A 26,027-nucleotide genomic window follows, 5' to 3' on the forward strand; every position below is an offset into this window, starting at 1 on the left:
GTAACGTCTGTTTACGGGGATTTGCAGATTACTTCATAAACTGGAGGCACTTTGTGCCTTTTGTTTTACAGCAAGTTTTCGCTGCCTATGGATTATCCGCCCATAGAAGCTAAACTGCTTTTAAATACTTTGTGTATAGCAGCAAAGCCCGAGATTGCAGCCTGCTTAGTGCAGACTGAGACCCGGGTGTGTCTTACCAGTGATCTGTACACATGTGGGGCAGTTTGCATTGTCCTGCGTTGTGTGGCTGTGTGGAAAATCGTGTGAGAGGAGAGCTCAAGTGGGAAACTGATGTGAGGCCTAGAGTCTTGTTTTTCCTTGGCACACGGTCTTTTGCGTCGCAGTGCTCGCTTAGGAAGAACCATACCAGACTCTTAATTGTATTTTGAAATGAGCTTTCAAGAAGATTCTTGTCTAGATAACCTTGTGCAAATGAAAGTTTTAAGTATGCTACTTGAAGCCACCGCCAGTCGTTGGAGAAAGCGCATAAGAGGCTTGTCCGTGAAGAAGGGGCGACAAATACACGTTCACTTGCTGAAAATAACGTTTTCGGAAATATTGAATAGCGTAACCAATGCTAATCTAGCAATGTGGCTAGGACAGTGGCCTGTCTGGTAGAGGCAGAACGATTTTGAGTATATTTGTACATGTAAAAGAATACATTGATTTGTGAATGCTTTCTTCAGTCTTTTTCAATTGGCTCCCATTGTATTCTAGACTTCAATGACACCAGTTATTCAGGTCGTATTTATTTTTTTAAAAAAGAAAGAACAAAAACAGATTAGAATATCTATTTCCACAAGAAGGACACAAATGACACATTACTACCCAGTCAGTGTCATGCGTTTTCCATGGTTGTTCCATGAAGAGGGTTAAAACGGTTTGGCATTGCGTAAAGTGAATGAAGGGTCACGTAACCTGGTCGGATGGGGATAGCAAGATAAACCTAGTTGAAGAATTATCATTACATACCATGATGCTGTATCCTGGAAAAGTGATCATTAGCATAACAAGCACGCAAGCTCTGGGAAAGATGACAAACCTTGGGATGGAACCTTGGGATCTCTGTGATTGCTATGGAAAAAAAAATGCTGAACGCGAATATGTTTTTCTCGCACATGTCACTGCAATTACACGTCCACCCCCACCTTCCCACTCCGCCATATAATTGTGTGGCTATGTGCACTTGGAAATTCAGCATTTTTGTGTTTGGCATTTTTTGCCGTGCAATTATGGGGTGATACCGCACATTGCAGGTTTGACAGTGGCCATGATCCAATACACAGTATGAAGGGAGAAATGTTTGATGGCAAAATTACCCTCTTGGTGGATTACAAATATCTACATGTTTGTTCATAAAGGTCCTTTTGGAACTGGGTTAGCAATGCTTAAAATAGTACATTGATGACTGAAATCATCCCAATTAGGATGTTTGCCTCTTTTTTCATGGTAATCTCAAGTGCTGATCTGAGTTATCGCTTTACTAATTGTGAAACATTTCTCAAACACTTACTTCCCTTTAATGAAACCTTGTAATCCTTATTTCTGTAGTTTTGAGTAACTTCCCTAGGCAACAGTTGTTTCGTTTGAGAGCCATTTTGGGAATTGCTACAATGTGATATTTGACCTGGAACAACTAAGAACTGTTAAATCAGAGAGATGCGAATCTTTCAGCTGTATGACTTTTTTAGCACAAGGTCACTTGCTCGGCCTGTTAAGATTTCCCCCTTAAGTCGACATACTTGGAAAAGAAGATACACAAGCTGTTAATATTAATAGGTTGTGTTTCTAAAAACGTGATCTGTTGGGGTAGGTCCCTACAGACCAAAGTCCAAAGTGCGGGAGACGGAAGATGCTGAGAGCGGTAGAACTCAGCCAGCAAAAGGTTACTTAATCCGTTTTCACAGTAAAATAGGAAGGGCATTTCAGGATGACCTTGACTAGCAATATGTGAGAGCTGGCAGTGTACCATGACATTCTGCATCCGGAAAAAGGGAAACTGGCTATACCTTTTGTCAGTGTCCTCGCTTAATCTGGTGCTTTTTTAGTACAGTGAGAAACTCGAGTGATGCTCGTGTTTTCCATAGTAATGAAGTGGGTACATTTAATTTGTGCAATACATTTTTATTTTTAAGGAAGTTTTGCTGTATAGATGCTGTACTGTTTTCAATTTTGTAAATTAGGCAAAATTGTTTGGTTACATGTGTATTTAAATGTCGAGAAAGGAATGAATGTTAGCCATTGCATATAACCTTTAAATCCCGACCTAATGTCTTCAGTTGTTGCTTAGCACTTGATTGGATGCTGTGAAATCCGATAAATACATCTTTGTTCTGATCATTCCTTAATACTGGCTAGACCAGCAGGCGCCCCCGGGGTCTCTTGTACAGATGATGTCATATAAACTGCATTGTTTTCTGTGATGGTGTTGACCTTCCTTCCCTGCGGTTTCAAGCATGAAAGGTATCCCTTGATTGTGTTGGCTATCAGCACAGTGATTGTGATTGATATGTCCCATTAAGAACTAATGCAGCTTGATCACTCTGCCCAAATAAGCCACACACGTCTACATGCTCTTAGTTCTGCTCTTGGGCTGGGAGCATTAGCTACAGACCAGAAATTGTGCAGTAGAAGAGTTTTTTTTTTTTTTAAATGACAAAATATTGTTGAATCCATTGCATGTCACTGCCCAGTTGCCTATCCTCCTCTCCCTTTTGATCTTCACCTTTTCGTTTTTTCTTTCCTGACAAGTTAGCGCTGGATCTGTGCTACCACCATTTTAGTTTGCACCATGTGAGTTTACAGAGCAGTGCTTGCATTCCTACTAGAATCTTGTTGTGGCCCATTCTAAATGCCACATCCTGCGTGATTCAAGAACTCTGGACATGCTGGTTCGGTGCCCACGATCCACACAATGCATGCCCATAGTCTTGGATATTGACATCTGGTAAGGTGCTGCATGTCCCAATAATACGAATGTGTCCTCCTAAGGAAACACTTGAAAGGGTATGGGGAGTTGATGAAGAAAATATTCCAGGAGATCCATACATAGTTGGAGCTGTGCATCAGAACTCTTGTTCAAAATTGGGTGAGACCAGTCTGAAGTGATTTTGCGTCGTCAATTCCCAGTCCACACTCTCGAGGCTCCTTTAGCAAAGTGATGTTTGTATAGATATGAAGGCAAATGGCTGGGAGTCTCCCAACCTGCTAACTATTGCACATCTTGCACAACAGTGAAATATTCCAACTGCATATTGACACTGTAGAAATGATCTTCCACCTCTTGCCCCATTCTCTTCACCCACAATTTGTGTGTGCCATATTTTGAGGCACATTTTAAGGAAAATAAATCTGCATTGCTTGGCAGTAATGTGCAATTGTCTAAACTAGTGTTCCATCCTTTAAGGAGACAAGAGTCGCATTTCACCCTTCTTTCACCCCGCTGGCCGCCTGCTATGCTGTCTCTAGGGCCATGCATCTTTCCTATGCAGAAGCGTCAGCATACAGTCTGGGTCAAAGCAGCGGCCCGATTTGGCATGGCCATATTGGCTCCTGCGAATACAGAGCGCTGTTTTTGATGTTGAAAGACGTCTGTGATACTCTTTAATGAGTCTTTGGGTGGTCTTGAAATGTGTGCTGTTTGTATGACTGATGGGATTCAAAGGACGACTTAAACCAGTTTAAATAAAGCAGTTAGTAAATGTGTATCTGATTCCTCTGTTTGGTTGGGATGTGCAACTTTGCTGAAGTTTTTACTAACCAGGGCGGTCATTGGCCGGTGTAGTGGGGCCCAGTGCTGTGACACAGTACATTCACTAAATGCACCGAGTTTCAAAAGGAAAGCGGGGAATTTGAGAAATGATGGTTTTGGATTGGAAATGTGACCTGTACCCATTGGGCACTAATAAATGTGCTTGCTCTGCCCATCCACCGTAACGCCGTGGGAATGAATCCAGCCAGCGCATTGCTCACTGAACTTCAGCTGATGTCTTCAAAGTGGCAGACTCATTTGCCAGTACGTGCGATACAATGTATGCGCTGACCTCTAGAAGACGGGCCGTTCTCAGCTTGACGGAGTTCTCAATTAACAGCCCAGCATCCTAACAAACGGGAACCTGAAGGTCAGCCGCCGCACTCATATCTTTGTAGGCCTAAAAGGGGAAACACAGCGGACTTCTTTGCATCGAACAAAGACCTGCAGTGGGAGATTGTGCTGCACTGCTCGAACGTCAAACTCAGGGCTGTTGTGGAAAGAAGCATTGCGACATTAACCAGGCCATTGTGCGGATGTGTGGAAACGCCACATTTCATCATAAATTTAAAAAGACAGTACGCGAGGCATATCGAATTAGCCAACGGCGCAAAAGCTAAACGCCGTCAAACACGATACGATGGCGCTGCATCAACCAAGGGGACACAAGGCAGCCCATGTTGCAGAGTGCACTTGAAAGCAGTGTAACTAACCCCTTCAGTCTCTTGACGCCAACTACTCCTAGGTTGCAACGCGCATTAACATTCCTCTTAAATTTTTCAGTGAAAAATCAGACGATGTGTGCATGTGTCGCTCACTTTCTTTTGCCTTAAGCTATATACAATACTATTGCCAGCGTTGAAACAGCCTTTCTCCAACTGACATTATTGTGATACGTACTTTATAAACGGGATTCAGGATGAATGCAAGTGAATTCAGGGCAGCACTTAACGTTTTGCACTTGGAACAGTTTCACATATGCTGGCATAAGATAAATTAGTCCGTTCCCGAGCAGCCCACATTTTGGTAGGAACATCTGCACAGAAAGTCATGATTTGATCACCCAATGCTGCCAACTCCAGAATCTTTAATTAAAACTGTGGTGTCCAGAGTCCGCATCCACAGTTGAGTGTGTAGCCAGCCTGTACCGCCTAACTGGAAGTCGCTTACTTGTCCTATGGGTGCATGCATTGGGCAGGCAGTTGAATGAATCTACGTGAAGTGTATCTTCCTTAAATACTTCAGCTGGTCAAGGCGAGGGAGCAAACGACACTCTTTGGCACACACATTGCCTCTCTGAAAGGGGTCATGCTTAATGTCAAGTACAAGGTTGACAAACAGGTGCCAATCTTCCTAAATCATCTTCATCGTCCACACCTCCTCTAAATTCACTTGGATGGCACTTGAGACATTATTTCCACTCCCTTTCTGGTACTTATTGAGAAAAGAAACTACATACTGCTTTGCATTCATGCAACCTTTTAAATCAAGCTAAATCTAAAAAAAGCTGAGGACTTGAGCCCACCCTAGCCGTGCTGCTGAAGACCCCATGCTGTCGTACCTACACTAATGCAAATGGCAGCTGTAAAAAGCTCCCCAGAAACGGGAACTCTTGTTCGCCATCCAATGCCTCCTTGAGTCCCAGTTCACCTTCAGAAACCAATGCAAAAGGAGGAATACACAAAACCTCGGCCCATCACGCCATGCCTTTCCATCCCATGGCACACACTCACTGTTGCACCCTTTCGTGTCTCATTCCATCTGAAGATGTCAAAGCTAGCTCCACACAGTATGTGCTATCTCGCCCAGGCCTGGATGGAACAATACAATGAAAATGACTGTCCTCTGATGCTCCAAGGCCATTGTGTGGGATGAGGAAAATATAAGCGCCCGCAATAACTTTGTAAAGTGTGTTCATTCCCTCCTGGGAGTACTGTATTATAGGAAAAAATGTTAATACATATTGTAGGCATCAGTCATGCTTTTTTAGTTCATATGTAGCACACGCAGGCATAGACCTTTTTCGTTTGCATATATTGACACATTGTAAATCTGCATGGCGTTATGTACATGGTTCTTTCGTACGAAAATATATCCGTTGAACATGGATTAAAATCCATTTCAGAAACAGCTTTTTAGTGTATGTTCTTGTAACTGGAAACACGTAGCGGCTGACAGTACGTCTGTGCATCATACACTAAACAGCTGTTTACTGATGTACTGGAAGTTGGTATTGTTTTTCAACCTACATGTTTGAGACCGCTGATGCTCAACATATAAAGTTCATGCAAAGATTTAAGAAATTAGAAGTACCAATACATGCATAAATAGAATACTGAGGAAGTGTTGGCTACCACTTGCCAAGGAGCGTGTGTGGCTGTTAAGAACGTTAGTAGTTGGCTTATTTTTCACCAGAGTCATAGTTGTGCTTTGTGGTGTCTTGTCTGGTAGTTTAGTTGGATTTCCGTTTGCAGTTTTTGAAGTGATTATGGTAGAGGCTTGTTTTTCAATGTTTGAGCTTAGGTTTATTACAATTGAGTCTTTGACCAGGTCAGGCTCCTCTGCCATTTCCACAAAGAAATTGCTTTCGGTAGCAGACCCTTGGTCCTCGAGCCAAGTGTTTTCTGTGCTTATTAAAAATGTACTTGCTTCGCTTGGAGTAATGTCCTGAATTTGTTTATACATTTGGGTTTGCCTAGTCGTTTCGTTGCCTAGAGAACTATTTTCAGTAGTTACACCTGCCTGTCCTCTATCAGTAAGAAGGTGCATGCCCTTGGTTGGTGCAGGTGTGAGTTGTGCAATGTCCCAGCTGGAAAGGGTTTGGTTTGGACACAGATATCCCATCACGAATGCCGATGTCTCCATTGTCCAGTTTAACAAGTAGGTGATTTGTTCCTTTTCGTTGCAAGCCCAGGGGTTCTGCTGAAGAGTGATCTGTTTTAGCTGAGGTAAGTGGTCAAAGGAGCCATTTGGGATGTGCGTGAACCTGTTGTTGTGAAGGTACAGGTGTGCAAGGGAAGATAGCCTCGCCAGTGTGGCTGGAAGGATTTGTGTTAGGGAGTTGTGCGATAGATCCACAGTCTCTACTTTGTAGGGCATGTTTGTTGGAATGGTCCAAAGATGATTGCTGCTCATATTGAGAAGTTTCAGACTGCTCAGAGTGTTGTTGATGAGAACTGCCCTCTCAATGCGGTTTTGAGAAATGTCCAGCAATTTAAGGTTCCACTGCTGAGCCGTATCTTGTTTCTGCAGTACTCGAATGTTGTTGTTTGTGGCACGCAGCTCCCAGAGAGATTTGGGCAGATGGACCGGAATGCTCCGAAGCCTGTTGTTCGACAGATCGAGGGTTCTCAAGTTGGTGAATCTTGTCAGCTGGTGGTCCAGATTCAGGAAATGGTTATGGGACAGATTCAGATGGGTGATGTTATCCTGGAGCCCGTGTGGCAGTGTGGTCAGGTTCCTGTCCGAGCAGTCAACATGCCTGCTGCTTCGAAAGCATGAGCAGGCCAGAGGGCAAAAGGCCAGAGCAGTGCAAGTGGCGAGCAACACCACGAGCAGCCCCAGCCAGGTCTTCAGGTTCCAGCATTCCATTGTGTCCTGGAGAACAGAATACACAACATGTCACAAACTTGCTGAATTGGTGAGCACCGACTAACATTAAAGGATTCTAATAAACTTTTAATTTAGTGACGTACGTTCTCATTGTTAAGAAATGGTATCAACTGCCCTTAGTTGCGATTTACCTCACACGTAAAATGAAAAAGGTAATGTGTTCACTAAGACGAGGTAGCCCATTTTTTTCAAATGTATGGAAAACATAAGGTATTACACATTTGAGGTTCTTGTAATTAGCAAAGGAAAACGGCTGTGTTTTTTTAGCACTGTTACTAAACATTTGTTAGCCTCTTTGACCCACTGCTACCCCATCTCACCATGCTTTAAGAAGCCTTGTCTAATGGCACATAGTTTAATTCGCCAGCATGGCACCGATAGGTTCCTGGCGCTATGATGTTCTAAAAGGGCCAGTTAACTAAGCCCCTTGCATTTTTCAGACTCCATTCCCAAAACCTTTTAGTCTGCGTGTTCTCCGGAGCCAGAAACGCAGTGCTACAATGCGGTGGTGCTCAAATGAAACCTAGCTGCATTCGGTGCATTCACTCTTCAGTGCACAGTGCCTGCGGTCCCCCCTTACCAAGCGCGGCTCGCCCTGGCTCCTTCCCATATCTAGAGGTTCATGTATGTGCACAGCCACAAGGCAGGGCACTGGCGAGCAGCTGCATACCTGACGAAACCGAAGGGTGCGTGTGCATGTGTGTGGGAGGGGGCTGCTCACTGCGTCGGAAATCCGCCCCCCACTTCCCCACTCCCAGAAAGTAAGAAATACGATGCACGAAAACGACTCCATCATTTCGGTTAAATGGAAACTTCAACGCTGCAAGCACTTTCCCCCATTCACATCGATAGGATTGTTAAGGTTCTAAATCGGGACTTCCTCGTCATATCAGAAAATAAAATATGTAGTGCAAAAAATGGTTTGCATGACTGATAGATAACGTGGTAATTGCCAACATACCAAGTATCCTTAGAATGCAAGAAGTGTTGGCATTGCATATGCGACTGGGCTCCACTATTGCGAGCTTTTAGCCGGGGCACATTGGATTCCATCCACTGGAAAGCATGCACTACGTACCTTGCTTGTTCCCGGTGCACCCTCTCTTTCCCTGGAGAATGCAGTCACCTCACCACGGTGTCCCCCTCTGGAGCGTGCGTGCCTCCCTCCGCTGCATTGTGATGCTAGACGCCGGGGCTCTGCGTCCAGCTGATCAGCAGCATTTTGGAGGACTGCAGAGCTGTCGTTGGTGCTGACTCAAATTTATCACGAGGAGCGCATACTCGGCACAATGCTGATTCTACCCCCACTCCGATTACTGTACCCATCTGTGCTGTCATTGGCCAGGGAGGTGCGTGCGCTCCTCATCCGCATGTGTCAATTCCACCCACTGTTTGCGTTGCATTATAATGAATGTGTTCGTGATTAAGTCTTGACTGGTTCGTCTGATCCGATCAATGCAATTGTAAGTTTTTCTAAAATTAATCACGGAGTGCGCCCCGAGGTCCTTGGGTGTGTTGGCGCGGTATACATGGTAAAGTAATGTGATTTCAGTGACCACATTTACATCGATCACGTTTTAGCCGACTTCAGTAGATCGTTTTTATTATTAATAAACGGCGAGAGAGTCTTGATAATGGAGGGGGATTGGGCAGAGATCGAGGAGGTGAACAGCATTCCCTCTCCCACGCCACCCTCCACGCGAGGCCACTCGACATCTAAGCAGAAAGTCAATCCTACCCGAACATTAACAAAAAAAAAAAATAATAAGAAAAAAACACAACACCAAAAAACAAAGAAATCACCATAAATTCATTAACCCACAAGTTCACACTGAACTCCACGCAACAAAAAAAAAAAAAAATTAACAATAAAGCCAGGCAGAGTGGACCCGTGAAGACCACCGTCTGGGCAAAAGAAAACTTGTCATCGACGAAGAAATCTCGGATGCAGACATTCTCGAAGCAATCACTGACCCAGCTCCTTCCTCTAAAATGAGGAAATTAGAGGGAAGCATGGGCCTCAGGCAGCCCCTACGGGCAGAAACCCTACCTCTTGGCCCAAACAGTGAGAACTGGTCAACCCAGGCTACACCTCCACCCAGTGCAATAGAGGACGTCACTGTTGAGTTGGCATCAACGGGCTGCAGTGAACTGGGCGGCCTAGACCGCCTGTCATGAGCGCTACTCCCGAGGAGCCAAGACTGGCCCAGCGTCCCCGGAAGCAGGCTCATCATCCACACCCCCGGTTCCAGCAGACCCCTACAGGGGCCCTTTGGACCATGTCCTGGCGCCTCTGGCGCCAGGCTCATAAGGAACCACAGTCCCGGCGCCATGGGCGCCGGGCTCATATTTTTAAAGTGTGCAGTAGTGATTGGGTGGACTTACCTGTGGCAGACCATGCTGCATACTCACCTAGAACAATCCAAGCTGGATGAAGTCCCATCCACTGGCTGGGAGGGACCAATCCTCTGTTACAGAAACTCTTTTCTTACCTGGGTGGGGCTGATGCTAATCCTCTGACACTGGAACTCTTTTCTTACCTGGGTGAGGCTGGAGGAAGAATACGTACCAAAGCACTTCTCCACTATTTAAACCACGCCCGATAGAATTCACGTGCTTCGCGTTATTCTGCAACAGCAGCAGGACGCTCACCGAGTCGGCTCCTGCATTCCAGGTCCAGACACACCCTCAGCTTCTCGAGCAGCAACCTGTGGATGAAGAAAAGGCACAGGAACATCTACTCACCAGAATTCAGCCACAAGAGTCCAGTCTCCGACAACCTGCAAATAAAGACATAAGGTTAGAAAACGGGCAACACGCTCGCAGCTGCGCTCGCTTACCTTATCCATCCGTGATCACACCGGAGTTCACCGCGGCCTTCGCTTCGGCAGCATCCCAGCACCTGGAAGACAAAAGACATTGTTAGTGGTGTCTGAGCCGAAGGGTTCGCAACTCAGTTATACTTACGCGCTTCTTCACGCGCAGCAGCGGCAGCATCGCCCTCAGCATTTCGGCATCTGAAAGAAAGGAAAAGACATTATTAGAGGTGCCCATTTTGAAGTGGCCACAATTCAGTAATACTTACGCGCTTCTTCACGCGCAGCAGCAGCAGCATCGCCCTCAGCATTTCGGCACCTGAAAGGAAGGAAAAAACATTATTAGAGGCGCCCATTTGGAAACGGCCACAATTCAGTTATACTTACGTGCCACCGCACGTGCAACAGCGGCGGCATCGCCCACAGCATCTCGGCACCAGAAAGACAGAAAAGGACATTATAAAAGGGTGCTCCTTCAGAAGCGGCCTCAGATCTTCTATACTCACGAGCCTCTTCTTGCACAGCAGTGGTGGTGTCGCCAACAGCTCCTCGGCACCTGAAGGACTATTACAAGCCACAAAAGGACACTGAGCCTAAACACTGACATCATCCAGTGACGTAACTGGATTCCACGCGCCCCTGCACCAGAAGCAGGATGGAGAGCTCGGCTTTACTAAACCAAAGGTGAGAGTTCGTGGAGACCAGTCGAGAACCAAGAAGTGGGAAAAGCAGAAGATTGGTGGGAGAACTTATCCAACCAGCTTGTAATTACCCCTTTTTCTTCCACCTGCAGAAAACTCACCTTACAAGCCAGTCAGTCAATATTCGGAGGTCCTGCCCAGAGCGTCTTCCGAGTTCTACGCCTCATCATAGTCATAGAAGCAACTGTAGCAGTCCAGTTTGGGTCAGCGCCTCCGTGGGAATCAGGTGAGCGTTACACCGCCAGGATCAGCAACTCAGCGAAACCATCTCAGCACTCGCGATTGAGAAACCCGACGCTGTAACACCGAGAACACTGAGGAAGTCCCTGCCCTCAAGCACTCAGAAAGAGAAGGCAGACCCGTCAGTGTTCCCCTCCGACTCAAGCACTCAGGGCATTAAGAACGATCGACCCCACCCCCCCCCTTCCAACACCAAACAACACAGTCCCCGGGAACGGTTGACCCCTGGACACATGGGCCCCATCTCCGGACTCACAAGGAAGCCAAACCTGCCAGAACCAGGGAAATGCCGAAAGTCCGGAGTAGAGTCACCGAGGGCAGCAACATGCCAAACCTCAGAGGATATCCCAATCCAGACAGAGGGGGTAAGTTTAAATCCCCGGACCCCTCTTGACAAAAAACACCAGGAGGCAGCAAACCAGAAACTGAACAAACTCTGCTCCCTCACATCCCAACAAGTGTCGCAACAACTATCGCTGGACGAGATCCTTGTAACACCAAACAAAGCCAGAAGAAGCAGCGAGGTGGCTCAACAAAGTAAACAGGAGACTCCTGGTAGGAAACATGACACCTTAGCTTTCATGTCAGCAATAACAATAGCTCTCGCCCCTTTCTGCAAGCTCTACGAGGCATTGAGCGATTCGCTGAAAGACCAGACCACCCTGCTAGCAATGACTCACACCAAATTGCTTTTTCTTGAAGGATATATAACAGCCCTGGAAGTCCGCACAAACGAAAAGATCACATCTATTTCAGAGTGCTCATTAGCCCACACAGGACAGGACAGGCAGTTTCCAAAAAGCGATGCCGCAAAGAACCACCTAAGGACAAATACCCCCTCACAAACCGAAACCCGTTGCCCACCGAGGGGCACGGCAGAAAACCTGTCCACAACATTAAAACAAAAGCGGGAAGGGAACTTTGCGCTTTTTAGAATGCCCTCAACCAATCCTAAGCCCATCCCGCTTCGGCCGACGACAATAAAAGCACTAGCATCAACACCAGAAAGCTCAATCCCCACAAGGGAAGCCAGGCCGGTCCTGGCGGCAAAGTCAGTGCTCACCCAGGGTGCCAAGAACAGGACAACAACCCCTGGGCCTGACCTTGCACAAATTAAATTGTACTAACTCTCGGAGTCCCGCCTAGGCCAACCTCGGAAATCGGACAGATCTCTCAAGAGCCGACTGCCAAGAAAAAAACTCCACCGGGTAACAGAAAACCTACAGCCCCTGCACCAATTGAAAAATCGTCCGAAAACCAGCCAATACCAACATCACCGAAATCGGTTGAGGACTTTCTGAGGGACAAGGATGCGATGAACGTCTCCCAGCACTTGGATCCAACGGTCGATTTCGACCCAATAGACTTGACATCTGATAAAGTCTATTCACCCAACCCGCCACAGACGGGGAGAAACGGGAGCTCTGGATCATCACAACCCAGGTCGAAGAGAAACCCAGTGCCAGCTGTCAAAAGCCCCCTGGAAGGAGCGAACGAAAAGAGCCACTGGAAACAGCCCTCCAAACAAAAAACAGCTGCACCCCCGGCGGAAACATCAAAAACCCGAGGGGAGACAATCCAGTCGAGGTCCCGTGAAAAACTAAGAGACCAAGGAAGACAGATAACAACACATCTTCCGAACAGACAACACAAAGACCAGAGCTGCAAACAACGACGTACAAACTTGAACAGAAAGCCTGGAACAAAGATCCCCAAACTTTGAACAGAAACACTCTACTCAGAATCTTCAGAAAAACAAACACGCTAAAAAATTGAGGTCAGAAGACCTGGCATTGGTAGAACCGTACCACAAAAAGGCAATAGCAAAAGCATACATGCATCTAAAACCGTCTTTCCAGATAAAAGACTTCGAGGAGATCCAAAGAGAGCTACATAAGTACGGAATCAGGATACTTGATTGGTCGGAGACCAGAGGCGCTGCATCACGGTGGAGAGAAAAGTCCAGAACTCCGCAACCAAGACGTCAACTAACTCCAAAACTGAGGAGACTCCACTCAGACTCTTACTCACGCACCCCACGCTGGAGAGCAAAGAAAATAGTCTCCCCGTTAAGACGATATCACACAACTAATCAAGAGAGCACCAACTCAGCACCTTACCGGAGAAACGCTCGAGGGCGTTTTGGGATGAGTAACAACATGAGAGAACGAGATTCAGACCACAATTTCAACATGGAAGTCAGGGCCAAAGAAGCAAGGGAGGCAAAAGCAAAGGCGATAGAGCAAAAACAGCAGATCCACACCCAAGCTAGAACTCGTGAATCCAAATCCCCGGATGTGTTATTGACCCCAAAACAAAGCAACGACAGAACCACAGAGCACCCAGCGATACAGGAGGGTCAAAACTAAAGGAACTCATTCTGGTCCAGGCTGCCGAAAGCTCTCTCAATAGCCTCAAATAAATAGCAACCCGAGGCCCCTGCAGCAGGGCCGGACCGGGCGAAAAGAGAAGAATTTCCCGGGGCTGCAGTTACCATCTTAAAACTAGGATCATGGAACACGTGTGGGTTTAAACACCTGACGCAAAGAGGAGGAATCAATCTAGGGCAGTTTGACATCTTGGCCCTACAAGAAACATGGCTTACGGAGGTTCCGGCTCTTGATGGCTTTGAAATTGTGCTCGCCCCGGCTGTGAAAAGCCGCCTTGGCCGGCCATCATCAGGAATCCTTCTGGCGGTCCGTGCAGGCAGCGGAATCAGCATATCAAAAGTTCTAGAAACCTCCAAACATCATCTGGTAGCCTCCCTGTCGTGGGACAATAATCCAGCGAGGGAAAAACCAAAAAAAGAAGCGGTTTTGATTGTCAACCTAGGAATCATCGCGGCGTACTGGAACCCTCAAGTAATTTCGGACGCAAAGTTCCTCAAACTGATCGAAACAGCAATCGACACCCTCCGTGTGGATGAAAACACTGCCCACATAATTATATGTGGAGATTTAAACGCCACCTGTCAGACAAGAACGGTATGGCCAAGAGCAGCGAACAGAAAGAGCAAAACTGAAGATAGAGGAGCTCAATGGAACGACTTGATGGCATCAAGAGGGTTTTTCAATATGGCCCAGTCCTTCCCCAACCCAAACAGACTCCCGACATGGGAAAGAATGAAAAAGTCTGCCACAATAGATTACATCTTCACATCCTCAGAAACACAGAAGGTGATGTCCTCCTTTGAAGTGATCGAAACAGAAGCGAGCGATCACAACTTACTCCAAGCCACTTGGAACTCAGTCAGAGGAAAAAACACCTCGATGGGCTGCTCGGTCGAAAGCAACAATCAAGGGACACGTCTCAGATTAACGGAAGAACGCATCGACCAATTAACATCAAAATACAGAGCGGGTTGCTCATCAATAGACTACCAACCGCTCTTAAGCCCCTTCAAAGTCACTTCGAAAGGGAAAAAATTCATGGCCATGACCAAAACTCATAACTTCGACAAACAGGTGGTGGAAAGAAGGGCAGCACTAAGAAGATTAAAAAGGCGGATCAAAACTAACTACTCGGAAGCACTGCAAGAAGAACTGACAGTGGAAACGAAAAAATACAAAGCCTGGATAAAAAACTATTGCATAATCCTATACCAAAACGATTCAGAAGCCATGCTGAAAAAGGGGGCTGGAAAAGATGCCAGAGAATTCTGGAAACTGCTAAACCAAGCAGGTCCTTCAAACCAAATAATCCCCTGCAACGCAGTAAGTGAAGAAAACTGGAAAACTTACTTCACCGATCTGTTTCAGGAACCACCAACAGCGCTACCCTCAATTCAAGCTGAGGCTGAAACAGAATGGATAAACGTTTCTGACAAAGAAGACATCCAAGACGCACTCAGAAAACTCAAAGCCTCGCGAGCACCCGGCCCAGACGGGATCACAAATACCGACCTGAAATTATATGCCGAAAATTGGGTCCCCTATATCAGCCAGGTGTTCGGCAACTGCTCAAACACTAGATCCATCCCGAGGTCCTGGACTTCTGCCACAGTGGTCCCCATCTACAAAAAGGGAGCAAAGTCAGATCCACAGAAATACTGACCAATCGCACTCCTAGACACAATCGGGAAGATATACGGGTCATTGCTGCTAAAACGATTCCAAAAATGGGCGAAGGCTGCTCCTTGCGCCGATCCATTTCAAGCAGGTTTCAAGAAAAACTCATCCGCCACGGTAAACATCATGCTACTTAGCATTATCAAAAGCAAGACCCTTCAAACCACATCGAGAGTTTTTCTCTCGTTTATAGACCTATCGCAAGCATTTGACCTGGTGGATCGAACAAAGCTATGGGAGAAGTTAATAGCATGGGATTGCCCCCCGAACATCCTCGCCCCAATAAAAGCCCTCCACAAGGACAACACCATGGGGGTCAAGTTAAACCAGCAGGGCTTACTCTCGGGAGAGATCTCGACCAAACGAGGAGTGAAACAGGGGGTGCCCGCTGGCACCATAACTCTTCATAGCATTCATTGGTGACCTGACAGAAGCAAACAAAAGCTCCAGATCATTACCTCCCAAAATCGGCAACGTGCCAACAGCATGCCTGCTATACGCCGACGACATCACCTTACTGGATAGAACAGAAATCGGACTCCAGAGACAAATGACCGACCTGGCAGACTACATCAAGCAGGCAAACCTTCTTATAAACAAAGCAAAAACAAAAGTCCTCATACTGGAAAAAAAAACCAGAAGATCGAACCGCTTCAACTGGAGCCTGGAAAAAGTTAACGTTGAAGTAGTGAAAAACTTCAGATACCTGGGAACAATAATAGACAGCACTCCCACAGAATCAGCCATGCAAAACGATCTTTGGAGGAAAACCAGATCACTGACCTCCCAAGCCCGACTTCTGGATAAGAAATTTGGGCGTTTCTCACCGATACCTACGATAAGGTTCTACAAAGCCAAGGTGATACCTGCCTTGACGTATGGAGCAGAGGCGATGCCAGCTATTCCAACTACAATATGGAAAAAACTCGAGGGCTTCTTCTGGAAAGTAGTCCTGAACCTGCCGAATTCTACCCAGATCGAAGCAATCAGGCGAGAACTGGGCCTCTCTTCACTAAGCGCCAAAGTGAACCTAGCGAGCATATCCTTGTACAGGAAAACAATTCTTCCCGATGCGCCCTGCCTTTACAACCTAATAGACCTGGAGATCAAAGCAGGCACTTGCAGGATGATTGTCAAATGGCTGAGCAAATACAATCGAAGTTGGCCGAAATTGGATGCTCCAACGAGGATCTCATCAAGAATCCAAACAAAATAAAAAAAAAACTGGAAGAGGCGGACTGGATTGACACCCAAGAGAGCGCCAAAGGAAACAAAACACTGGCTCTTCTTCCCCAAAGCCCAAAGAAGTTAAACCAAACAACACAACTACTCAGAAGATTCCCAAGCAAACCATTGCGGCAATTCCTCCTAAGAGCACGTCTAAACTTGCTACATACCAACGAGATCCTGTTCATGAGAGGTCAGTCGCCCTCCAAAATCTGCCGTCTCTGCAAAGCCGACAAAGAAACAGTTAGACATCTGATACTCCAGTGTCCTGGGACCGAACAGGCTCGACAAACTTACCTACACCCACTCCTGGAAACTCATGTCGTGAGTGAAGAGGAAACATGGTGGGACGTCTAATCAGCAGCCAGAAAACAAACTGGTCCATTGCAGCAGCAAAAGTTCTACAGGACGCCTTAGCGCAGTGCTCACAAGGGGTGTCAGCCCAAGTAATCGTCTGATCAAAACAAAACCGAGCCTTTGTTAAAATCCAGAAAACTGGATAAATACAATAATAAAAAAATAAAAAAAATTATTATTATGTCCACCCTCGCACTTTGCACCCATAACCTCACGAACCATATATATAATTTATAATCGTACGACCTTCAAACCTTCAAGTGTCGACCAAAACATAGTCGAACTATCTTTAGTCTATGAAAGCACAGAATTTCCAAAATTGTATATTTTCCTTTGTGTAATACCGATTGTTGCTTAAATTGCTATTGTGCAATGTATTAAATAGCTTATTACTCGGGAACCCTTATGTAGTTATGACCTCTTGGTTGTTGTATTGCATAGTAGTCATCGCAGATAGCTCAACATTTTGACATTGATTTTGGGGGACGTTGCTGGTAGTTCCCACCTTCTCCATGTGACTTTAGTCCCATAGTGTTTAATTGCATGTCATGATAAAAATACATTGATATTATAGTTTATTTATATAGCGGCCATACACAACGTGTTTCAAAGCGCTTCAAGGCAAGGGAGGGAACAGGGGAAAACACAATGCCATTCTTAAAGCCAGTGAAAAGTAAGTATATGAAATTAACTATCGTACTCGGCCTGACTACGTTGCAATAGCTAAGACATAGATAAGGATGGGAGGGGGAGAGTGGGAAGGAAATTGAAATGGACATACAACTACCGTACTAGGCCTGACGACATTTCTGGTAGAGCTGGAGAAAAACAAAAGGTGAGGGAGAGGCGTGCAGAAAGGGAGCGGAGGAACAAAACAAGTGACTATCGTACTAGGCCAGACACTTCAGATCGTGCTGGAGGGGGGTGAGGGGGGGGGGTACAAGTAAGGAAAGCGGGAAAGAGACAGACGGAAGTTGCTATCATTGCATTGTTTCCATCCTTGATAACTATTTCGCGAAAAATGGTTGAATTGTATGAAGTAGTCTTGGGGTTGAAATTGGCATGTGGGAAATCCTGAGGCAGTTGCCCAGATTTAAAGTCTAGGGGCATTTAGTTGTAGAAGCGAAATTTAAGCAGACAAGCATGGCCTTTGATCTGTCGTTTTAGACTACCTCTTCTTTGGGAACACACAGTTCAGCCTTGTGGCCTTATTTAAACCTGCTAAACCTTCCCTGGGGAAATCCCTTGAGATAAACTGCCACCTATGCAAGCCTTTAACTGCCAGAAGTAGTATGATTGTCAGTTATCAAAAACCACGGCACATGAGTGTGGACTTCAGCGACTGAGCTCCCATTCTCTTATCCACCTCATGTATATCATGGCCCGTTTGGAGGAGCAACCACCTACCTGTTAGCAACTGTACTGATGATCACTTGCTCTCTATTCTCTGCTTGCACCAAATACATTGCTCAATTGTACATGTTAATCCAACTCACAGTGCAAAAGAACGTGTTCTGTAGTGGCAGCAGTGCAACATGGCTAAAAATGACAGGCACTGCTAGAAAGGCTACTAATTACTAGATGGGCATACCTTTCCCTGTGGCTGAGGGATACAGCACTTTGTACATTCAGGAAATGTACTGGGAATCGGGAATGGATGTGCTGCACAACATGTTCCACCTTGTTCAGATTTTCCCGGCCTTAAGGTTCCCTTTCTGCTGGATTGAGTGCTCTACATCTGGACGTTGGTTCTGGGAGCATTCTTTTTCCTTCTCAATTTTGTTCTGATTTTGTCTGCAAGAACACGCACTCACAACAGTAGTCTGGCAAATGACAGCGTTTGGAAGCTTCCCTGCACCAATTAAGTGTCTAGTGTTAGGCTTTGCAGTTCTCTACGCAATTTCCGCAGGAGATGTGATCTTTCTGGTATCTGGATGAACAACATTCACATGTGGTTGGCATTCTTTCTGAATTCTTGCTCCACGGGAGTTCCTGGACTTTGTTCTCAGGAGGCAAGTCCCCAGTCCTGGCTAGTTGTCTTGGGCACCTGGGACCCCGAGGTGCTGACTCCACTTAATACTTTGGGAATTCCTGACGGACGTCCCCCTCTGCACATGAGGTGCTGGTACATCTAAACACCTGGTACCATCCAAAAAGAGCTAGGAGAGACTAATCTCGATTCCAGTGCACGCATGCGTTGTCCTACACAAGAGTTTCTTAGAAGAGTGGCCAGCTCTTGATTAACCAGCTCGATGATGAACATCTTGCCATAGGAATGTTCACATGGGTTCGCAGGGTGGGCCAGAGGTTCACAAGAACGAAGTGCAAGGTTATCATTACGTAAACATAGCCCACATAGTTCATACAGCCTGTTACTTCACTTCCTTGTCAGTAAATCCTACTCAGTCACGGAAATTGCATCTGAGGTTCAGTGATGCACTTTTCATGTGCCATGACACATTGTGGTCCATCATACACAAGACTCGCCTATACCCTCGAATGTAGGCTATGCCTCAGACTTTAACCTTAACTCTACACCATCTGAAATATTGATCCTTGCACTACATCAACCCAGTAGCAGAGGGGTCGGAAGAGGGAGGGCAAATAGGGCACCAGCAGGAAGCTGGGGGGGGTGCACTGTGCACCAAGTGGGAACCAGAGAGAGTTGCCGCCCCCCTTGGCTCCTCCAATGCATCAACCCCTTTTAGATGGAGTCCTTCTAAGGGGCTTGCTTTTTTAACAGCAACTGGTGCAGTGCTATGTGCAATGATGCATGGTGATTCATTAGGCACCACATTCACTGTCTCTCACATGTTACCATGCGTGCAGCAGTGCAATTCTGCATTCCCTGTGAGGGGTAGCGACTAGTAGATGACCGCTCAACAAATATTGACAACCTATTTTTCAAATGTGAATGCCATCTTCCATACCTCACAATTTGCGGGTAGATTGTCTTGGCAGGATTTTGCACCAATCCCCTCCCGTGTCTGCTCTTACAAAAGAAAGTCTGATGCATCTTACCCCCACCCTTAGGGCCAGACATTCTGTGTATTTGACTTTCCCTCCGAGTTCTTTACTTTAGTGTGTCTCCTGAAATTTCCCAACAAAGAAAGGGGGGTTCAGCTTTGATCTTTTATGAAGTGCCCTGAAGTTTCAAAGTGACACCTAACTAGGCTCGAGCGCCTTTTCAGGTTTCAGAGTGCCTCTCGAGCTCACGCGAACATTAAGGGTTTAAAACGCCACGCGGGTCCTATCGCCGCTCAAAGCACTTTCCAGCTTCAAGCACAACTGTGTGATTTGAGTGCATCTCCGATTTAGGGGCTACTCCAGAGCTTACATCATCTTCCGGACTTTTCCGTTCAGCAACTTTCTCCCAGAGTTTGTGCAAAGGCGTTTTTTAGGATGTGTTGTAACGAATGAAATGAGCACCACGTCTATTGCGCGTTAAGTGCTGAGCAGGGTTTCATGTTTGAATCACTGCCACGAACATATTTCTCAAATATAAAAAGATGTGTTGCCCATGATGTGGGTACCCAGGGCAGACCTGAGGGGGCGTCCCAAGATGATGTTGCTGGGTTGGAAAATGTGGCGCCGAGCGTGTAGGATGCTGGAAAACGCTGCTCCATGCTCTCCGCAGATACCATTGGTCACGCTGATGGGGGCAGATGCTCAGTTACGGAAAATAATCAGAAACCATTGGGAGCCGGTGGGGCTTGCAACCATGGGAGACATTTGGCAGGAGGGCTCAATAGTTGCCTTTGAGGAGTTGCGGGATATGTCTGGGTTACATCCAGGTCAGTACATTGCATATTATAGAATAGTGAAAGAAGTGAAGACACTGTGGCCGGAAACTGTGCTAGAGGGCGAGCCAGATGTAGTAGTAGATATGATATACGACATAGCGGAGGGGGGGCACGAGATATCTAGATTATATGAGATGTTGATGCTCAGAGTGGGGAAAGAGGTCGTCCAACTGAGATTGGATTGGGAGACGGAAGTGGGGACCCTGATGGAAGACGAGGTGTGGGAACGGGTGCAAGGGTACCATAAGAAAGTGTCTAGAAATGCCAGGTTGCAGCAGATACAACTATATGTCATGCACAGAGCTTATATGACGCCACGGAAAATATCAAGGTTTGCGGGTGCGGGCCGACAGGCATGCCCTAAATGTGACGAAGAGAATGCGGACATGGTACACATGTTCTGGTCATGTCCGGTCATTGCGCGCTTTTGGAGGGAGGTGGAATGTAAACTAGCCCAGAAGGATGTCACGATTGTTGTAGACACGGTATGGGCCTGTCTGTTGGCAGTGTTTCCGAGATCTAAGAAGTTAAAACATGTGAGCAAGCTGAAAGATTTAGCATATGTGTTGGCAAAGAGAAGAATAGCCATGGCATGGAAGACATGTCACAGTCCACGGGTGGAGGTGTGGTGGAAGGACCTGCAGAAATGGGCAGAGGCAGAAACAATGGTTTGGCAGGATGCGAGCAGGATCGGGGATCTAGAGGGGACAGAGTCCCTGATGGCCTGGAAATCACTAATAGCGGAACTGTTTGGGTCGATTCCGGACCCAAATGACTCCAGGGGGACGGATCACCTACCACAGGATGCAGATACGGAATGAGGAGCCGGTTGAGCTCAGACAGGGGGGCGGGGGGAGCAGTGCATTGATGTGGATTGTACAACGGTTTTTGATAACAAATGCTCTGTTTTGTTTGTACTGTTTTTGTTGGCTTTAATAAAAAATTTAAAAAAAAAAAAAAAAAGATGTGTTGCCCAAAGCCTATTTCATTTATGCAGATTTGCCTGGAAGGAACCCACGTTGGTGCCCTTTGTCGCTCCTCCATAGGTGATTTATTTTAATAGGCTGCGGTTGATTTAGCCACTGATAGAAATGTATATACTGAGGGAGAGAGTGATTTATTTTCATAGTGATTTGTATACAAGAGCCAGAGAGAGATTTATTTGTAGTTTGCAGACTGGAGGTAACCACTTGAGAGCATGCAGAGAGACCCACCATACATATTGGCAGAGCAGTATTCTTTGTGGCAGGCAGTACCACAGTATGCCACGCCCAGCACTTTAGCCATAACCCCCTTGTGAGAACGCCCCCCCTGCTCGATTTCTCAGCCTACTTACTGGCCATCTGTGTTTGGATGGTGTCGTCACCGACCGGTTTTGCCTAAAGATCCAGTTTGGCGACGTTTGGGTACTGGTTGGGATGAAGTGAGAGCATCCTTTTGAATCTGGATGCATCCAAATCTGTCCTTCTTGGCAATTGGACCTATTAACGAGCATTTTGAATCAGTACGTCTTCTCGTTTCAGCTCGGTTTCTTTTTCTAGAATAGCTACATTCGCACCCTTCCTCCCTCGCGACTTGTAAACCCTTGCCCAGATTCAGTTTTGCTTGGCTAGTCGCCAGCATGTTTGGCCACGAGGGGCTGTTTACCGCCACTCGAGGGATACGGGTTTATTGTTCTCTGAATCGGGATTAAGACTGGCCTTTGTGCCCTGACCACATCATGATGGCGGTGCTTGTTCAGGGCTTTACACACATGATACTGGCTGGCTGCTCTGACCCGAAAGACAGAGAAAACAATTGAAGGCTATCAGCCCGAAGCCAGACGATTTTTTAAGGTAAAAGAAAGGATGCATTTAGAACACAGGTCAGTTAATGTTTATATGTCCAATGCAGATCATTGTATTGGCATCCTGCTATTACAGCTTCCTTGAGAGAGACGTGTTCGACCTGCAGTCACAGGTTAGAAACCCACCAGCGACGACACAACCCTTCACATAAAGTCATTGCCATTAAATTGCGTAAAAAAAGACCTTTTTTTTTAAATAGATCTTAGAGGAAGGAGAACATCCGGCACACGGGTCTTGGGAAAAACGAGTTATTTGTGGGTGTTTCATGATGCGTTGCCATCCTAACTATTTCTGACCTTGTCCCCTTTTGGGAAAATGTTTTCCTTATGCATGGGCCGACTTTTGGTTTTTAGGATAGCCAGACAAAAGCAATGCAGCTCCTGTGTCTGTGAATCTTGTACTTTTTATAGCTCATTGATTTACTTCATGTAATGTGTGATTAAATTGCCAATTTTGTCTATGCTCTTTTCCACGTCCTCCTTTCTCTTCAAGCTTATTTTAACTTCTAGATTCCATCTGGTATTTAACCATTCTACAGTTCCGTTCACACAAATAATATACTTGGGTTCTCTGTTCTTCTGATTTAGCTTTATTTCAGTTTTTGTATTGAGACAAGTTAAGTGGTTGCAATAATGATTCTTTGGGGTCGTCCCTGTCCTCCTGTTTTCCCTGTTACGTCCCTGATGGTTGAAGAACGTTGTTGAGAGCTTCCTTTGTTGCAGACCCTTGTTTGATGCACAGATGGCCAGCATCTCCCTTCTCATGGTTTACCTTTTCTTCACAGTAACTCGTTCCTTCAGCCTTTGACCCTACATACTGTGGGTTCCAGTTGTCAGTGGCATTGGCGACTTTGTCCCACCAAGGATTCCTATCCCTGGTTTCTCTTTCAGAAGGGCTTCAGCCCTTGGGGTTTCTCAGGCGCTGTACTTGCCCTTGCTTCGGCTTAATGCTTTTCTTTTAAAAACTGCTTGCTTGAGTTTGAAACTCAAGGATTCAGCGTGTCTCTCTCTGTGGTTCGCTGTACGTGGCTTGGGGAACTCCCCAGTTGTTGTATGGGCCTCTCTATTTCTCTGGTTCGCGCCACACAGCTTGGGATTTTTCCCAGCTGATGCAAGTATGTTCTTCTCTTTCTGCCTACCTCTCACTCGTCTTCCAATGGAGTTATGTTCCTCTTCAGGGATTGGCTCTTGGATTTTAAAGTGACATGTCCTCTTTCTAATCATTCCTGTTATGATTTTCCTCATCCCACTATGGTTGATCTATAGTTTGATATTATGGCGTCTTTGTCCCAGTATCGGTCATCTATAGTTTCTGGCATTATGGCTTCCTTGTCCCAGTATGGGAGATCTCTAGCTTCTGGTATTATGACTTCCTCATCATAGTATGGATATTTCCCAGTATTTATTTATTAGGCAATATGACCCGAGGAGGGGGGGCATTACCAGCCGGGTAATGCTTCTGGGGCCTTAGTTAGAAGCCCATGTGAAGTCCCGACCGGTAACTGACCCCTCTGAGGGTCATATTGCCATTAGTACCCCGGCACGTCGTACCAGGGTACTGATTGCAATTTTTCACGAGTCGAGAAACGGCACTGCAACCCTTTATCAACTCGGGGGGGAAAAAAAGCAAAGAAAATGGCAGCCAGCGATTGAGGAGAAGGGGCTATGTGTAGTCCCATCTCCCTTTCCATGGTGGCTATTAAAATCAATGTAAAAAACATTTTAAATAAATGGCCGCCATGGAAAGGGCAAAGGTACTACGCGTAGTCCCTTCTCCCTTTCCATGGTGACCAGTCGCAGATAGAACTTCGAACCGGGCGGAGATCAGAGCCTTCTCAAGCAGGTAAGGCCTGGGTCAGGGCCAATGAGCTTGCATTTTTAAAGCTCCGTGACCATCGCCGGGTACTAATGTAGCTTCCTCATTTCAGTCTTGGTATTTTATTGAATCTTGTGTTCTGAAGCATCCCATGTAAACCATAGTATGCACCTCTTGAGGGAGTTCCTCATGGGAATGGGAGTCCTAGGCCTCAAAGGGGGAGTCTCTCCCGGTTAGGTTCCATTTACCTGTACCACTGATGAGGCTATTGCAGAGCGGGCTCACCTCCCTAGCCTCACAGGAAGAGGCTCTTCACTGAGGAGAAGTGACAAGTTCCCTCGATTCATCACACTGGACATTAATAGTATCAACTGCAAAATGGTGTTATTATCTTCCATATAATAGTCGTGCTTGAAAATACTTATCTAATAACTGTCAGCTTTGGGCTTTGGCAATGCTTGCTTTAACTACTTCCGTGAAGGTGACACATACTGCTTATAAATCAAGTGGTTGCAGGCACACATGTTTTATGACATTTTTATTACACCAGTAGCAGGTTTACAGTTCCAGTTAAGCCATTAACTTGAAGGAGACTGCTTTGAGTTCGAAGTACATGCTACTTGTTAAAGCTAGTACAAAGAGATTCCAGGAGGATGTGTTTTAGGCGGGTAGGGACAGAAATGTGGTGGGAATGGCCAGCAGAATTAACATGTCCATGGGCAGTCAATGGTTGGTTGCACAAACCCCCCCTCCCCCCCATATGCCAGCTACCCCATACCTGGACTCAATTGCAATCGTTTTGGCTTATAGGTGGCAAGTTAGTGCCACGTAATAGCCAAAACTAATAATTTGCCATTTTGCTTTTTATCTCATCTGATCAGTATTTGGGTCTGTCATGCATGAACAATTTACAAATAAACTTTACCACAGCAAGTGATTAGGTCATAAATGTCCCACACAATATCTGATTACCTTTGTATGCTTGCATGGAATGCACAACCAAGGGGGAGCAGGAGACACATTTTGTTTGTTAAATTAATATCTATTTTTAATGTCCTAGCAGTAGGAAGGAGTGGTCCGGAGACAGAGTATTGCATGGTCAGCTCCTTAAACATCTCAAACCATTGCCATTAAATATATCAGCTACACGGACATGTGTAGAATAAATGTTTATACATGGCCACTTCAGCTTTGAAGAGGCCAAGAGCTAGCAAGATTTACCAAGGCAAAAGTGTATTGTGATTGACTTCCATCAAGAGTGTGGGTTTAAATGCACTAGCAATTTTTTAATAATGGCGAAAGTAGGACAATCAAGCACATCCAGGTCCGTACTTTGTCTGTCTCTTAAGATTAGGCATACTAGAAAGCAGTGAAAGCCTCCGTCAGGAGGTGTTGGGCCAATCTAATGAACTTGACTCAGTAGTAAACATTTCTATTTGTTCAAATCTGGTTCCTTCCAAGATGCTAGGATGGGAATATCATTAAACAGGGGAGGTAAATCTGCATGCAGCAGATGCGAGACTTGATAGATGCCATGGTCCTTGAGAGTACTGTGATGCATTCAACTGGACTAAGAGCAAAATAAGTAAGAAGAACTGAGGAGAATACCATTGCATCTGGAGATCAAGAGAATACCAATTGCCCAGGCCCATATCTGATCCCTTTTGATAAAAAAATGAGCTGTTTGTTTTACCTCCCTCAATAGCACTAACAACTGTTCTAACCAGAGTCATAGAATACGGGCCAACATATTGTGGGGGTTCCTCTTCTGAAGGCAGTACAGATTTTGAC

General features: G+C 46.0%; 2 protein-coding genes across 8 annotated transcripts in view; one reads left to right on the forward strand and one right to left on the reverse strand.

Annotated features, from left to right (window-relative positions):
* Positions 1–26,027, forward strand: part of NF1 (neurofibromin 1) — a 3,279,657-nt gene that overhangs the window by 1,995,208 nt on the left and 1,258,422 nt on the right. The window lies entirely within an intron of this gene.
* OMG (oligodendrocyte myelin glycoprotein) lies at positions 734–9,053 on the reverse strand. The gene is made up of 2 exons (XM_069614612.1): positions 8,442–9,053; positions 734–7,348 (listed from the first exon to the last, which is right to left on the reverse strand). The coding sequence occupies exon 2, from the start codon at positions 7,340–7,342 to the stop codon at positions 6,047–6,049; it is 1,296 nt and encodes a 431-aa protein (XP_069470713.1). The 5' UTR covers positions 7,343–7,348; positions 8,442–9,053; the 3' UTR covers positions 734–6,046.

The sequence above is a fragment of the Ambystoma mexicanum genome, chromosome 9 (assembly GCF_040938575.1).
Source record: "Ambystoma mexicanum isolate Mex_15411 chromosome 9, UKY_AmexF1_1, whole genome shotgun sequence".
NCBI lineage: Eukaryota > Metazoa > Chordata > Amphibia > Caudata > Ambystomatidae > Ambystoma > Ambystoma mexicanum.